This window comes from Panthera tigris, chromosome B4 (genome assembly GCF_018350195.1).
Source record: "Panthera tigris isolate Pti1 chromosome B4, P.tigris_Pti1_mat1.1, whole genome shotgun sequence".
NCBI classification, from domain to species: Eukaryota; Metazoa; Chordata; class Mammalia; order Carnivora; family Felidae; genus Panthera; species Panthera tigris.
In genome coordinates this window covers 93,689,866-93,703,828 of record NC_056666.1, presented here as the reverse complement: position 1 = coordinate 93,703,828, position 13,963 = coordinate 93,689,866, and the positions used below count along the sequence as shown (strand labels likewise).

At 40.9% G+C, this 13,963-nt stretch overlaps 1 protein-coding gene across 1 annotated transcript in view; it reads right to left on the bottom strand.

The window, feature by feature from the left end:
- MYRFL (myelin regulatory factor like) overlaps positions 1-13,963 on the bottom strand; it is a 95,029-nt gene that overhangs the window by 68,554 nt on the left and 12,512 nt on the right. The window contains exons 3-6 of the mRNA XM_007082264.3: positions 8,368-8,435; positions 8,012-8,270; positions 7,010-7,101; positions 1,080-1,230 (exon numbers count right to left, since the gene is read on the bottom strand). Of these exons, the coding sequence (XP_007082326.2) occupies positions 1,080-1,230; positions 7,010-7,101; positions 8,012-8,270; positions 8,368-8,435 (570 nt within the window). The remainder of the gene's footprint in view (positions 1-1,079; positions 1,231-7,009; positions 7,102-8,011; positions 8,271-8,367; positions 8,436-13,963) is intronic.

Below are 13,963 nucleotides of genomic sequence, written 5' to 3'. Positions count from 1 at the left end.
CTAAATGCGGACTAAGACTCAAAACCAAGACCTATGGACCCTTCCTTTCTTTTTCTAATTGCACTCAGTGGCAAAGACAAAAGTTGTGACAGTTCAATGACACAATTAGCAATTTGCTTCTTTCTGCCTCCCATTCAACATACCAACTCCCAAAGTCTGTTTAAGTCCTTAGAATTTGCTTGAAGGAAAAGATTTCTTCCTTCTAGTTCATCCAACATGAAAGTCCTAGTGATAAGTTTTGCTCTTAAATAAGCTATATTTGAATTTGGAAAATACCACAAAGGCCCTCGTTTGTAGACCAAAATTTCTTATTTCATATTATATGTATTACTTGAAAATCCGATTCTTTATCCATTAACATTGTTTTAGGTTTATTCAAGAAGGCGTTTTTAATCTTAAAAATTCTAGAAGACTTAAGTGGGTGACATATCCTCAGGAATAAAGAGAAGGCTCAGAGGATGTTTAAGAGTAATAATATGTACGTTCACATTTATTTCCTGAAACTATAATGTCACAAGATTAGGATGAAAATTTTTCCAGTTTAAAGATATTTTCTATGTTTTACTTTTTCAGTCTCTTACTACAAAGCCACCACCAACTGTGACTCCTTCACTAGATGTTGCCAATGAACTTGACAATACTGATTCACAGCATAAATATTGGGGAAGTAGGGGTGTCACCAGCTAGCAATTTAATGTGGCCCCCTAAAACAGTATTTTATGGAATTTTAAATTAACTGCAGGGTTAAATGTTACTGATTTGGGAAATCTCCATTTTCCAGCATTTAGGTGAACTGGGTATTGATCTCAGAAAGATTCGCTCTCCCTCCATCATTTAGTGGGCAAATTATAATGAGTTAGAATTTTAAGGTTGGAGTCCTAACGGCCAGAAATCCACGTCTCAACTATTCACTAGTTGGAACGCAAAACATAAGGAGTAAAGCACGCTTTCTCATTGGCCCATCCTATTCAATCAGGAGTGGCATCAAAGCCCAAATACTTGGATTTAGTCCTGAAGATTAGCACTGCCTTCCTTCCCTCACTCTCCAGCACAGCACCAGGCATCCCTGGGCCACTTACAGTTTCTCGTAATGACCATTTAACAAACTGTGCCAAGGAACACTTTGATACGGCTGCCACTTCAGAGTAGGAGAACACTGGTCCACAGGCATCATGTTCTGTCCCTCACTGTCGTAGTCTTGCACTTCACTGCTGTGACTCCTATTTGTCACTGCAAAGAAATCGGCATGTTAGAGCCTCCAAGGCTGTTTTTCCTAGATTCGCAGACAGCTGCAGGGAGCCAATGAACTGGCCATGGATGAGGTAGAGTGAGCACGTGGGAAGTAACAAGTGTTGGGAGGCAGGAGACGTGTGGCTAGCCTTGTTTCCTCATCTGCAAAAAGAGCAATTTGGGGTCAGTGATCTCTAAGATGCAATGGTACTTGGGATATTTTGCCCTCAGTGTCTGTCTACCCTACTTCCTGCATAGCCACTTCCAGCCAACGTGGCTCCAGGGAAGCCTACTCCCAGTCAGAGGAGGGTATGGGGACCCAGACCGGATCAGTTAAAACACAACATTCACCACTTGCATCAATAATTCCATCAGGTAGGCTCATGGCCCAATCCTATCCAAGCACAGTGCACTTCTGCACTTCAGCGGACAGGGGTTCAAAGATGCCGACTCTTTTCCATGAGCTTTAAACCTCTGAGATATAACCCCAAGAGCCGCCGGCACCATTTTGGGAATGTTTAGGAATGAAGCCACACAGCAGCAGAACACAGAGTTGAGACTGAAGGGCGCCCAGTTTTGATGGCGTGATTTGAGTTCTGGGATCCAATTCTAAACTCTTGAGTTATAGGAGCCAATAAATCCTCCAGTTTTGTTTTTTGGTTTGTTTTTTCCTTAAGGCAGTTTGAGGTGTGGGGGTTTTGTCCTTTGTTTCTTTGTTTTTGTTAATTGCAACCCATACATTCTACTCTGTTACGGGTCCCTTGTGGCACTAGCTTTCTGAGCTTAGAGGAGCTATTTATTCACTTAGTGTCTTACTTCCCTCAACTGCACAATAGAAATTAAAACAGATGTCTTGCCCATCTTGCAACATCACGCAAGCAGAGAGAATACCATAGTACAAGTGCACTCAGAAGCTAATGCCAAGATAAAGTAACAAAATACCGTATGTAGTATTGACGATATGAAATTGCCACTTTTGTATGTTAAAATAACAGCAATTTCACATACACGAGCTACTATTTTTGCATAATCCTTGTAAATTGTTTGTCTTAATTTGAGTATGCTTCCAGACATGTGGTTCAACCTCAGATACTTTTTATGTAAATTCTATTGGTACGTTTTCTGTTTTTCTTTTAACTCCCCTACTATCACTCATGCCTGACATCAGGAGTGAAAGGGAAATAGTGGGCGTTCATAAGATCAGGTGCAGGCTGTAAGCAACAACAGAGAAACACAACATGGGCTCCTGGGGAGCATGCACTTAGCCCAGAGCTTAGAAAATGCAGGGTTTTCTTTCACTCACCTACCTTTCTTTCTTTATACTTGCACTGCAGACTTGCTCACATAAATAAACAACACACTGCTTCAGGTTGTCTTTGATCTCAAATGTCATACAAAATGTGTTTTCTTGGGGTGTCCCTATTAACACGTCACCTAAGCAAAACATTTTTTTTTCCAGTTTTTGTGACCAACCATTTTGAAAAGATTTCTCAGAATCATGAAAACCTTCCCCCCACCCCCCCGACCCCCCCACCGCCACCTCGGCTAAGACTACAGGGGGTCAGCAATGCAAGGACCTCCTCATGCCATCACTCCTCCAAAAGTTACCAGACCTAAAAACTTTTTAAAACAAACGGACAAACAAAAACCTTCCACAGTTCTCCTGCTTATACCAAATTCAGAGAAGAGGAGAAACCAGTTCTTCCTTCTTTCCTTCCTCTCTCCTACAAGGGACAGAGGGTAAAGGAAGTTCAGGAGTTTGGAGTCTGAAATCAGATGGGCCTGGGCTTGAGGCACAACTGTACATTTCATAGCTGTACAATCTAGGAAAATGGGTTCAGCTCTCTGGGCTTCAGTTTCTTCATCTACAAAACGGAGGCAACAGTATGAAACCTCCTGGGCTCACTGTGTGAGGAGATTCACTCATAACACAATGAGTTATGACTGTAGGTGCTGAGCACAGGGCCTGTCGCTAGCAAGGATGTAAACTATGGCGCTTTTGGTTAATGTTAGTGGCACTGTCGTCACCACCTGCACTTGTTTTGGCTCAGATGACTCAGTTATTCCCAAGAAGCCTTGAGGAATACTTCATTCTTGGCCTCTGTGGTAATTCTATCCGATGTGAAATAACTAACACTGAGTGCCTGAGTGAATATCAGCTAACGTGGGCCCTTTCCCACTCAGGCATGGTGGCCAGGTCAAGGATAACAGCAGTTCCTGCCTTTTCCCATTATAGCAGCAAAGCTAAGGGGCAGTCACTCTAACAACACCAACATAGTCATGGCTTCCCTGGGAGCTGGCCATCCACTGGTGACATCCAGGGACCCCAGGCCCACACTGAAATGCCAGGCACAAGCCTGAGCCCAATACTGGGACTTACTATTATTCACACTAATAATAATGTCTACTACTCCCATGTCCTGTCTGTACCAAGACACTTGACACGGTTTCTTATCCAGTCTTCAAAGTAAGAACGCCTTTTCTTCAATAACCTTTCTTCAGTGAAGTCTAATATACATAAAGAAGAATACACAGACCATTAGTACACAATTTGATACTTTCTAATAAAGTGAATTATACCGGGTAACTATCAGTAGGCCCGGAAATAGGACACGTCCAGGACTCTAGAAGACACCTTCATGCCCCCTTGCAGTTACTACTTTCCCCTACCCAAGACAAATCACTAGTCCGATACCTCATACCATAGAGGAGCTCATAGAAATGGAATAATATGGTACGTATTCCTGCGTGTTGGCTTCTTTTGCCCAATATCATGTTTATGAGATTCACTCATACACATATTGTTGCAAATGGCAGGCGTTTTGTTTATTCCCATGCCTGTAGAGTAAGTACTCCCCTGTATGACTATACCACAATTTATCCTGCCCTTGACAGCCATTTGGGTTATTTTCAGTTTGTGGTTAGTATAAGTAATGCCACTGTGGGTATTTTTTTGTGAATGTCTTTTCATGGGCATATGTACACATTCCTGTTAGACACAGTCTAACACAGTCTTGGGGTGTCCCTATTAACACGTCACCTAAGCAAAACATTCTTTTTTTTTTTTTTTTCCAGTTTTTGTGACCAACCATTTTGAAAAGATTTCTCAGAATCATGAAAAGTGGCAGTGGAATTACTGGGTCACAGGATATGCTTTAGTAGGTGCGGCCAAACTGAAGTAAGGATTCCTAATCTCATTTAACAAATGCAGCAACTGGGGTTCAAAGACCTGAAATAACTTGCTCAGAGTCACAGCTGGTAAGTGGAAGAGACGGGATTCAAACCACCCTCTTCTTTTCATGCTATAGCGAGGATTTCTCGAGAAAATGTAGCAGAAGAGAAATAGGAGTGTGAAGGCAGCACACTGCCCAAGTCCCAACCCTTTTGGAAAAACTCATATTTGCATTTTAATGCCTTTCAAAATATTCTTTTCTACATTACTTAAAAAAAAATCTTAGAAATGGGTGAAGTAGAAATTATGATTCTCATTTGGCAATCAAGAAAAGTCAGGCTCAGAAAGTCCCCAACTGCTGAGGAGACGAGACAGATACTTTTTCTGACTCTACAGTGTGAATTCAGCCAGTGCACCTCTCACTGGGAGCCAAAGGCCATAACTCTGGGGCTGAAAAGTCCTTTTGTATTTGAGGTCCAAACTACGTGAGTCAATGAATCCTCTCATAGTTGGGGTTCAGATCAGATGGAAGCAGAACCCCCTCATATTTGGGATCTAGGCCATGTGAGGCTGGAACCAGCTAGCAAGAGCCTATCCCCCAGCTGCTTTCTCTCTAAGCAACATTTCACATCTGCCCACAGCAAACCAGTGAGTCTACACCGTGAGCCCTATAAATGGCGATCTTGGAACCCCTTGGGCAAAATAAACCGCTCAGGAGACGGTCACTAGAAAAGCCTTACTGATTGATTTAGAACATCTCTTCCCATCAAAATTCCTGCCTAATAAGACTCGCATAAGCTCCTTCTTCCTCTGCCCTTGTACCATTTCCCCAGGAACTTTGAAAGCACCCTCGGCCTCTGCCACATCAACTATGAGTTCTCTACTAGAAAACTTCTGCTAAAAATATAAGCTGTAAGGAAAACATGGCATTTGGATTTTTGTCTTTTTTTTTTTCCAGCCCTGGGCACCTGTTCATTTACATTCTGGCCCAGTTGTCTGGGGCCAATTATCTTTAGTCAGCTTTTCAGTGACCTTTGTTGGAATAGGACTTAAACACGGGATTCAAGATTTCCTATCTGTTGAGACATTTCAGTTACTCTTCTATGATTTTCTCTGGAGATGGTGAAAAATCAATGGCCTCTCCAGAGACAGGCAGCAGAAAATCATCACAGGATGGGGCTTAACTCTGAGACAGCCAGGATGATTTGAGCAGCAATCTGGTTTGATGAGGAAACGCTGGGGAGGTTTGGGTGGCTTGCCCAGTCCTCTCAGTGAGCTGGTGCATCTGTGGAAGTGAACAGATGGTTCCCTCGTCTGGCTAGAAATTCACTCAGCCTTTTATGTTTGAGGATCACAAAGGGGCTGCAGGCTAGATGCAAGAACTCTTGAAGAAATTAGAGTAAGCTTTGCACAGGAAGGTGGATGGTGAGCTCTATATTATCCAGAAAGGAGACTTTAGCCTTTTGTGTCTCAAGCGTTGAATAAGAAAAACCAAGCACCCTGCTGGCCAGGGTGGATCCATGTGAAAGAAAAGGCAGTGACAGGTTTGGTTCATGCAAGGGCCCAATACCCAGCACAGTTCTGCCACAGCACTCCCAGGGAATGGCCCCGTGTGGGCCTTGGCTGAAGGACCCTCCAGCCCATGCTGGAGCGGAGGCCAGCCATCCCTGAAAACACCAGCAGGCTCCATGGGCACAGAGGACCAGCACTTGTCATAAGGCTGTGAAAGACAAAGGCAGCAACTCAAGCAGGTGAGGAAGCCACCACATCACCTTTCAGGGCAGTATAAACCTCTGGAATTGGGGGACAATAGTGAGAGGGAGAGCTGGAAGACAGAAATCTTGACCTTCCCGTCAAGCTGTTGCATGTGGGAATAAAAGAGATGTACCCTGAATCCGGGGTTCTATTCACATTGCCTACGTCTGATTATTTACAGGGGCTAACAGAATTGGCATGGAGCATTTTCCTTTCACCCGATAAGTGCCATAGCATTTCTTCTGAAAGCTCAAGCCTTCAGACTCCAAATCCCCAATTTGTTCATAACTTGAAAAGGTCTCTAAGCTTGAAACACGATGTGTCACATATTGTAGAAGGCAAAAATAAGGTAGTCTCACCACTTGGGCACCATATGAGTCTGCTGAAAGACTTCGCAAATGATCTTCCAAAATTTCAAAGACCTACTTGGGAGCCGCTAACCTGAAGCAGATGCTAGAGGAGCTCAGCTCTCTACCTTCCTGCCCCACTGGAGAAATCTTCCCAAGTCTGCTTCTCAGAGTACCCTCCACGAGCAGGCAACACTGAAAGCCTGTTCGGACGGCAGAATCTCAGACCCCACCTCAAGCCTACTGAATCAGAACCTTGCCCCTGAAATTGAAAGGACCGGCACTTCATCTCCACCAAAGAGAGAGACAATGGCACCTCTTCCTAGGAGAGAAGGACCTACATGACCCACCGAAGACTGCACGAAACTGTATGTCAAAAGGAAAGAAAGAAACTCCTATCCTTGCCCTTCTAGGAGAGAGAAAATCATCCTGTAGGGCTACTGCAAGACTGGTCAAAATCCCCGTCTTAATGGCGAAAGCAGAGATGGGCCCCGGGCTGGCTCACTTGGTCTGGAGCGGTGGGCCCACACTTGATGGTCCCCGGAGTCCTCCAGCGCCTGTGTGCTCTTCCTCTTCTTGGTTGGTGGCAACGAGGCTCTAAAATCAAGAACCCAAAATGCAGGTTAGGAGTTTGTGCTCTCCATGTTACGTTAAATCAGATTCAATTTCCCAGGTGTCTTCTCTCAGACTTCTTAAGACTAATTCCAGTTAGCTAAGAGTCCTTGAGCCCTACTGGTGTGCAACACTAGGTTGTGCATGAGTGGAAAGAGCAAGCTTCTGTTCCAGAAACCCGCGAGTCTGAAACTCAGTAACCCGCGAGTCTGAAACTTAGTTTCCCAATATCCAATGGATCAGAGACTCACCTACCTGAAAAATAAACTGCCAATGTTTCCGAAGGCAGAGAAGATATTGAGACAGAGAAGTTAAAATATAGTATATGAACGTATATATAAATACAGTATAGACAAGATAGTGTTATAGTATACTTATAAATATAAGTATATAAAATATGTATCCATTTTACACCTGACGGTTTTTTTCACATGGAATTTCACCACAATTTTTGATGACCTCTACTCTCCTTGCCATTCTGTAGATTCAGAAGAAAGAAGAAAAGAAGAAAAGGAGGAGAAGAAGGAAAAGAGAGAAAATTAAAACGCATATTAGTTCATGCTTAATATTTATCTGAGGACTCTATGTGTTAATTCACAAATTACTTGCGTATTCTAGCTGAGACTACAAATGTAAATAGTGCTTTCTCCATCACTCAGAATGTCTCTCTCTATTTCTGACATTTTCACTTTCCATCGAACGAGGACTTTGGGTTTAGCGGGTTTTTAGTTAAAAGACGGCCTAAAGCCGAGAGCGCTGGGGCCTTGCCGTGTCTGATATATGTCTCAACACCGCCATCTCCTGGAGAGAGAACGCCACTGTTCATTCTTTACCGGCACTGCGGGGGGTGCTGGCTGCTCTGAGGTCTTTCATAACTAAATATCTTGCCCTTTACCCAGGGCTGTGGCACAGAGGCTGCTGATGGTAAGAACGGCTTATCCCCGGACGGCAGGACACGCAATGGTCCGGGGGGGTCGTAAGATGACCGGAGCCTGGATAGCAGTTGTGGACGCCGCTGTGGTTGCGGGCAGAGTTGCTCATTTCACGCGAGCTCTGCGGCAGCTGCGCAGGCAGCGAGTCAGGTGCAGCCGCGGAGTGGAGAAAAGTAGCTGGAGTCCTCCCGGCTGCAGGTCTCACCGCTGGGCAGCATGCACCTGGGGGAACACACAGGTGAGAAGAGCTCTCTTTCTGACCACCCAGAGTCCAAGAAGAGGGACGCTGCAAGGCGTGCGCGAGGCAGATGGCACTCACCTTTGATCTGCGGAGGAGAACAGGAGTCTGATGCAGAATAAGGTGGAGTATCCGGAAGCTGCCCTTGCCTGAGGATTAGAGACACGCATTGCTTTTTGTTGTAACCTGTGCGGTCATTATACCCTGGCCACAAATGGGAGGCACCGCTGGGTACAACACACAGTGCACCATGGGGACCAAAGCCCACCAGGCCATGCCTGGTGTCATGTGTTAAGTAAATGGGCTTTGAGTCAGACAGACCTGGGTTTGGGTCCCAGCTCTTCCACTTCCTAGCTGTGTGTTCATGAACAAGACCTTAGTCTCCGTTTCCTCACCTACCATGTGGAAATAATCATCATGCCTTCCTCATAACACTGTTGAGAATTAAATGAGATAGTATGTGTAAAACCCATAACATAATTACCCCCAAATGTAGTGCATGCTCAATACAGTTTAATTAACCGTATTGTTGGCTTCTTAACGTTCTTGAAGCTCTTATACCAGAGAGAAGGTTGAGCATACTGTTTAGGCTAAAGCGCTGTGAAATGTCACCACTAAAGCAATGGTTTTCCATCTGTGCTCTGGGAAATCCCAAAGAGATTGGAATGAGCTCAGTGATTTTACAAAAGAAAAAATTTAAATGCCTGGGGGAAAAAATCATAACTTTTTGTTTTATATATTGAGGTGCAAGTAAAATTTCATTTAAGAAAAAAATGAGTACCACCACTAAAAAAGTGTGAAATCTTCTGTTCCAAAAAACCTACAAGTCCCTTATGGCTCAGAAACTCCATGATTCTAAGTCATTCATAAGCACTACCACCCTCTACTTGATTCTCCTGCTGGAAGAGTAAGCTATCGTGTTTTTCTTGGTTGATTAAGATTTCAACCTCGTACAATGAAAAGTCTGTTTTTATTATTTATTAGAAAAGTTAGGTTTTCAGGGCACCTGAGTGGCTCAGTTGGTTAAGCGTCTGACTCTTAATTTCAGCTCAAGTCGTGATCTCACGGTTTCTAAGATTGAGCCCCACATCGGGCTCTACACTGACAGCACAGAGCCTGCTTGGGATTCTCTCTCTGCCCCCGCCCCTGATTGCACGCTCTCTCTCTCTCTCAAAATAAATAAACATTTAAAAAAAAGAAAAGTTAGGCTTTCTCCTCAAATTAGTCTTTTATAATTTATTCACTCTTTATGAGTAACAGAAAACCTTCCTCCAAAAACACCACCTTCCTCCAAAAATGCCACCAAAAATGAAAGTAAAGGAATAAAGAGGCATAAACACAAAAGGACATAGAGTACATGTGCAGAGAGAGTGTACAACAAGACTATATTTTAATAACATTGTGGCACACTGAAGTAGGATGGATGGTAACTTGAATTAGTAGAATGGAAAAGGCAAAAACAAGACTGCCTGGGGATGGCAGAAGGGACATAGGAGCCAACAAGAAGTTATCCAATTTTAATGCAACTTCAGAAAAGCCCAAGACATTGGAGTCACCAGGAACCTCTGAGTTCAGGCTGAAGGTGGAGCTGAAAACAAAAGGATTGATTGAAACCTTGATTAAAGAATGGTTGGATCCTAAGAGTAGCTTTCCCAACCTGTACAGCCAGACAACTACCTCCATCACTGCAACGCAAGTTGGAAAGTTTTACTCTCTGAAGAAACAGATCCAGGGAGATTGTAAAACTACCGAGCTAAAAATGGAAGGATTCATTAAAAGTCTAAATACCGAACCCTGAGAGCCTTCTTCAACTTGACTTTGTAAGCATCCGAGCAGATTTCCTACCATAGGAAATTGAAAGATTGTTCCCCAGAAAAGTTGAATGACCTCAAGGGAAAAAAGGATATTTTGAAGTTACCCCCCCGCAACATAGCCAATCCCCACTTGATCACTCTATGATGAAACGCATCCTTTGAAAATAATGGTTTGCAAACAGAATGTCTTAAACAGGAACAAAAGATGAAGGACTAGACATTTCCAGAAACCTTTAACATTAAACACAAAGAACAAGCAAATAGATAAAGAAGGGATGCAAAAAAAAAAAAAAAAAAAATCTGCAAAAAGCTCTTCTGCTTCTCATATGACTGGAGCTCCTAACAGACCTGACCCTTCCATAAATAAAAACTGTGAACTCTGAAAAATTTAAAACAACAACAACAACACAACACAAAACAAAACAAAAAACAATCTGCCTGAAAACACTGGAAAGTGGTCAAAAGCAAGAAGATTCTGGAGGGACACTGAAACTTGGATGAAGGAAATAGCATAAGGTAAATCACTTATTTACAGCTTTTAGCCTCAGACCCAGTTGACGGCAGAATCACAGAACAGCTAAAACTCTGATAGAAACACACAAACTTTCTGACCTAAAGAACCAGAGAACAGAGTTGGGGGCAAACAGCTGCTTAAAGTGAAAGGGAAATCTTGGGGAAAAGAGATTCAGAGAGGAGAAACCCTAGATTCTGTATAAAAACTCTGGCCAAATGTCTGGCTGACTCCTGAGCCATCAATGTATGGGGCTGACTATACACAGTCCAACCAAAAACAAAACAAAACAAGACCAAAAATAAAATAAAATGAAATAACTGAACAAATATTTGAGCTGCTGCACAGGAGACAGAGTTTATATTTGAGTTTAAAGAAAGTAACCACTTGGAAAGCAAAAGTATATATACTTTTTAGAGGAATGTAAAAAGAAAAAAAAAAGCCAGACATTCACAATTTCCAGAATACAATTAAGAATTACTCAACAAACAAAGAACCAGGAAAATATGGCCTAGCCTTGAGGAAAAGAACAATTATAAGACACCAACCCAGAGATGATTCAGATATTGGATTAGCACACAAATCCAGATTTTAGCAGCAGCTATTATAAAAACAGCTGTTACAACTAAGCCTAATGGAGGAGAGGATAATGTGTTTGTAAAGAATAAAAAATACAAAATCTTAGCCAATAAGTAGAAACTAAAAAGGAACTAAATGGAAATTCTAGAATTGAAAATATTTAGAAATGAAAATAAAAATAGAAAATGAAAAAATCCCTAGGTGGTGTAACAGAATAACTTGAAGAAAATCAACAGGGATGATCCAACCTAAAGAACAGAGAGGGAGAAATGAATTTAAAAAGAGGGAGAGAAAAAGATTCATGAACCATGGAGAGGACATAACAGAAAAATAATTAAAGATATAGTGACCAAAACCTTCCCAAATTTTGCAAAGGACATAAATTTATAGGTTCAAGAAGATCGACAAATCCTAAGCAAGATATAGAGAAAACCACGCATAGGTCATCAGAGTCAAATCAGTGTAAAGCAAAAATAAAGAGAAACTTTCAAAAGTAACCAGAAAAAAACATATTACATGTAGAGTCACAGTGATTCAAATGACCAATGACTTCTCATCAAAATCTCCAGAGGCAAGAAGACAGTACAACAGTATCTTTAAAGTGCTGGAGAAAATCAAAACTGACCATCTAGAATTTCAAATATGATGAAAATATCCTTCAAGAATAAAAGCAAAATAAAGACATTTTCAGATTAAAAAAAATTTAAGTAAAACCATGAATAGGCATGCACAATAAGAAATGTTAAAGACATTATTTAAGGCTAAAGGAAAATGATATCAGATGGAAACTTGAAACTTTAGGAAGGAATGTAGAGAAAAATATATATATATATCTAAATAAAAAATCATTTTTTCTCAGTTTCTTTAAGATACGTAGGACTATTTAAAGCAAAAAATTATGACATTATCTTGTAGCATTTATAATGTATGAAAGTGTAACACTTATGATAACTATAGCATAGAGGAAGGGAGTCGGGGGTAAAATAGAATTATACAGTTGAAGGTTTCTACATTTTATGTAAAGTGGTACAATATTAATTCATTAACTCTAAGTAGGCAATGAAAATTTAAATGATTCAAAGAAGTATATAGGTAAGGTCAGAAGATAAAATGGAATTCTAATACAGTAGGAAAGTAGTTACAAAGAAATAAGAAATGGATAAAAAGAAGACAAATAATAAAATTGCAAAATTAAATACATCATCAATAATTGCATTACATGTTAATAGATTAACGACTTCAATAAAAGGTAGAGATTGTAAGAATGGGTTTTTAAAAAGCAAGACCCAACTTTATGTTGCCTACAAGAAACACTTTAAATATAAACACTCAGGTAAGTTGAAAATTAATGGAGAAAAAAGTGTATGAGAAGGCAGAAGTGACTTCATGGATAATAGGTAAAATAGACTTCATAATAAAGAGCACTACTAAAAATAAAGAGGCTCATTCCACAATAATAGTTCTTTCATTAAGAAGGTATAGCAGGGGCACCTGGGTGGCTCAGTCGGTTAAGTGGGTCTGACTTTGGTTCAGGTCATGATCTCACAGTTCATGAGTTCAAGCCCCGTGTCGGGCTCTGTGCTGACAAGCTCAGAGCCTGGAGCATGTTTCGGACACAGGAGCCTGTGTCTCCCTGTCTCTCTGCCCCTCTCCCACTCATGCTTTGTCTCTGCCTCTCTCAAAAATAAATAAACATTAACATTTTTTTTTAAAAAGAAGCCATAGCAATCATGATTGTTTCTTTAATAGCTTCAAAATACATGAAGCAGAATTTGCAGAAATAAAAGGAGAAATAAATAATTGTACAATCATAGAGATTTTAACATCCCTCTCTTATCAATTGATAGAAATAGGTAGTACAAGTTGATAGAACAAAAAAGTCAGTAATGGCAAAGATCATCTGAGAAATTTCTTTAGGGAGAAAAGGAATTGATGTGTTTTAATCCTGGGAGGAATTTGGCAATTCTCTTCAGAGAATTTGTGGGAAGAATTAATGATAGTTATATTCAAAGTCAAGAAAATCATGAAAACAAGACTAGGTTTGAGAAAAACAATAAGTTCAAGAAAGAAAATATAATTGTAATAAATAATATGTGAACACATAGTGATAATAATGTAAGCCCTGGCTACTGACCTAACCAAAAATTTTATACAACTTTATGATATTGGGAGGCTGGTGCTAGAAGTGGATGTCAGATGTGGTATAAGAAAGTTAAATCCTCCCTGAAGATGACATTAAGTTCTAAAATACATAAAGCAAGAATAGCAATATACAACACCATTCAGATATAAAGTGGTAGAAATCTCTAAAGGAGTTGGAAAGTATCTGCCTCTAGGAGAGCCAGACTCAGAAACATGGTGAAAACTAGGGCAGAGGATTGCTGATTTTCATTATAAGCCATATACCCACAGTTCTATTTGACTTCTTAAATTCTGCACATGTATCACTTCTATAGATTTATAAATTAAATTTTTTGATTGGCTCTGTGATTTCACAATTCCACATTCAAGATTCTAGGCAGTTGTTACCTCTACATTAGTGGCACCACCGAATTCAATAACGTTAATAAAAATTAAAAATCGGAAGTAAATTATCAATTCACTCGAGAAATATGGCATGGAATATTTTATGTAGGAATACAGGCATGGAGAATCAAAGGTCCCTGTGTTGAGTGGCAGCAACATATGGTGATGGTTTCAAGATGAAAACATTGAAGTTTTTTAATGCTTTCCTTACAGTTTACTCTCCCTTCCACAACTCACCACAGCTACT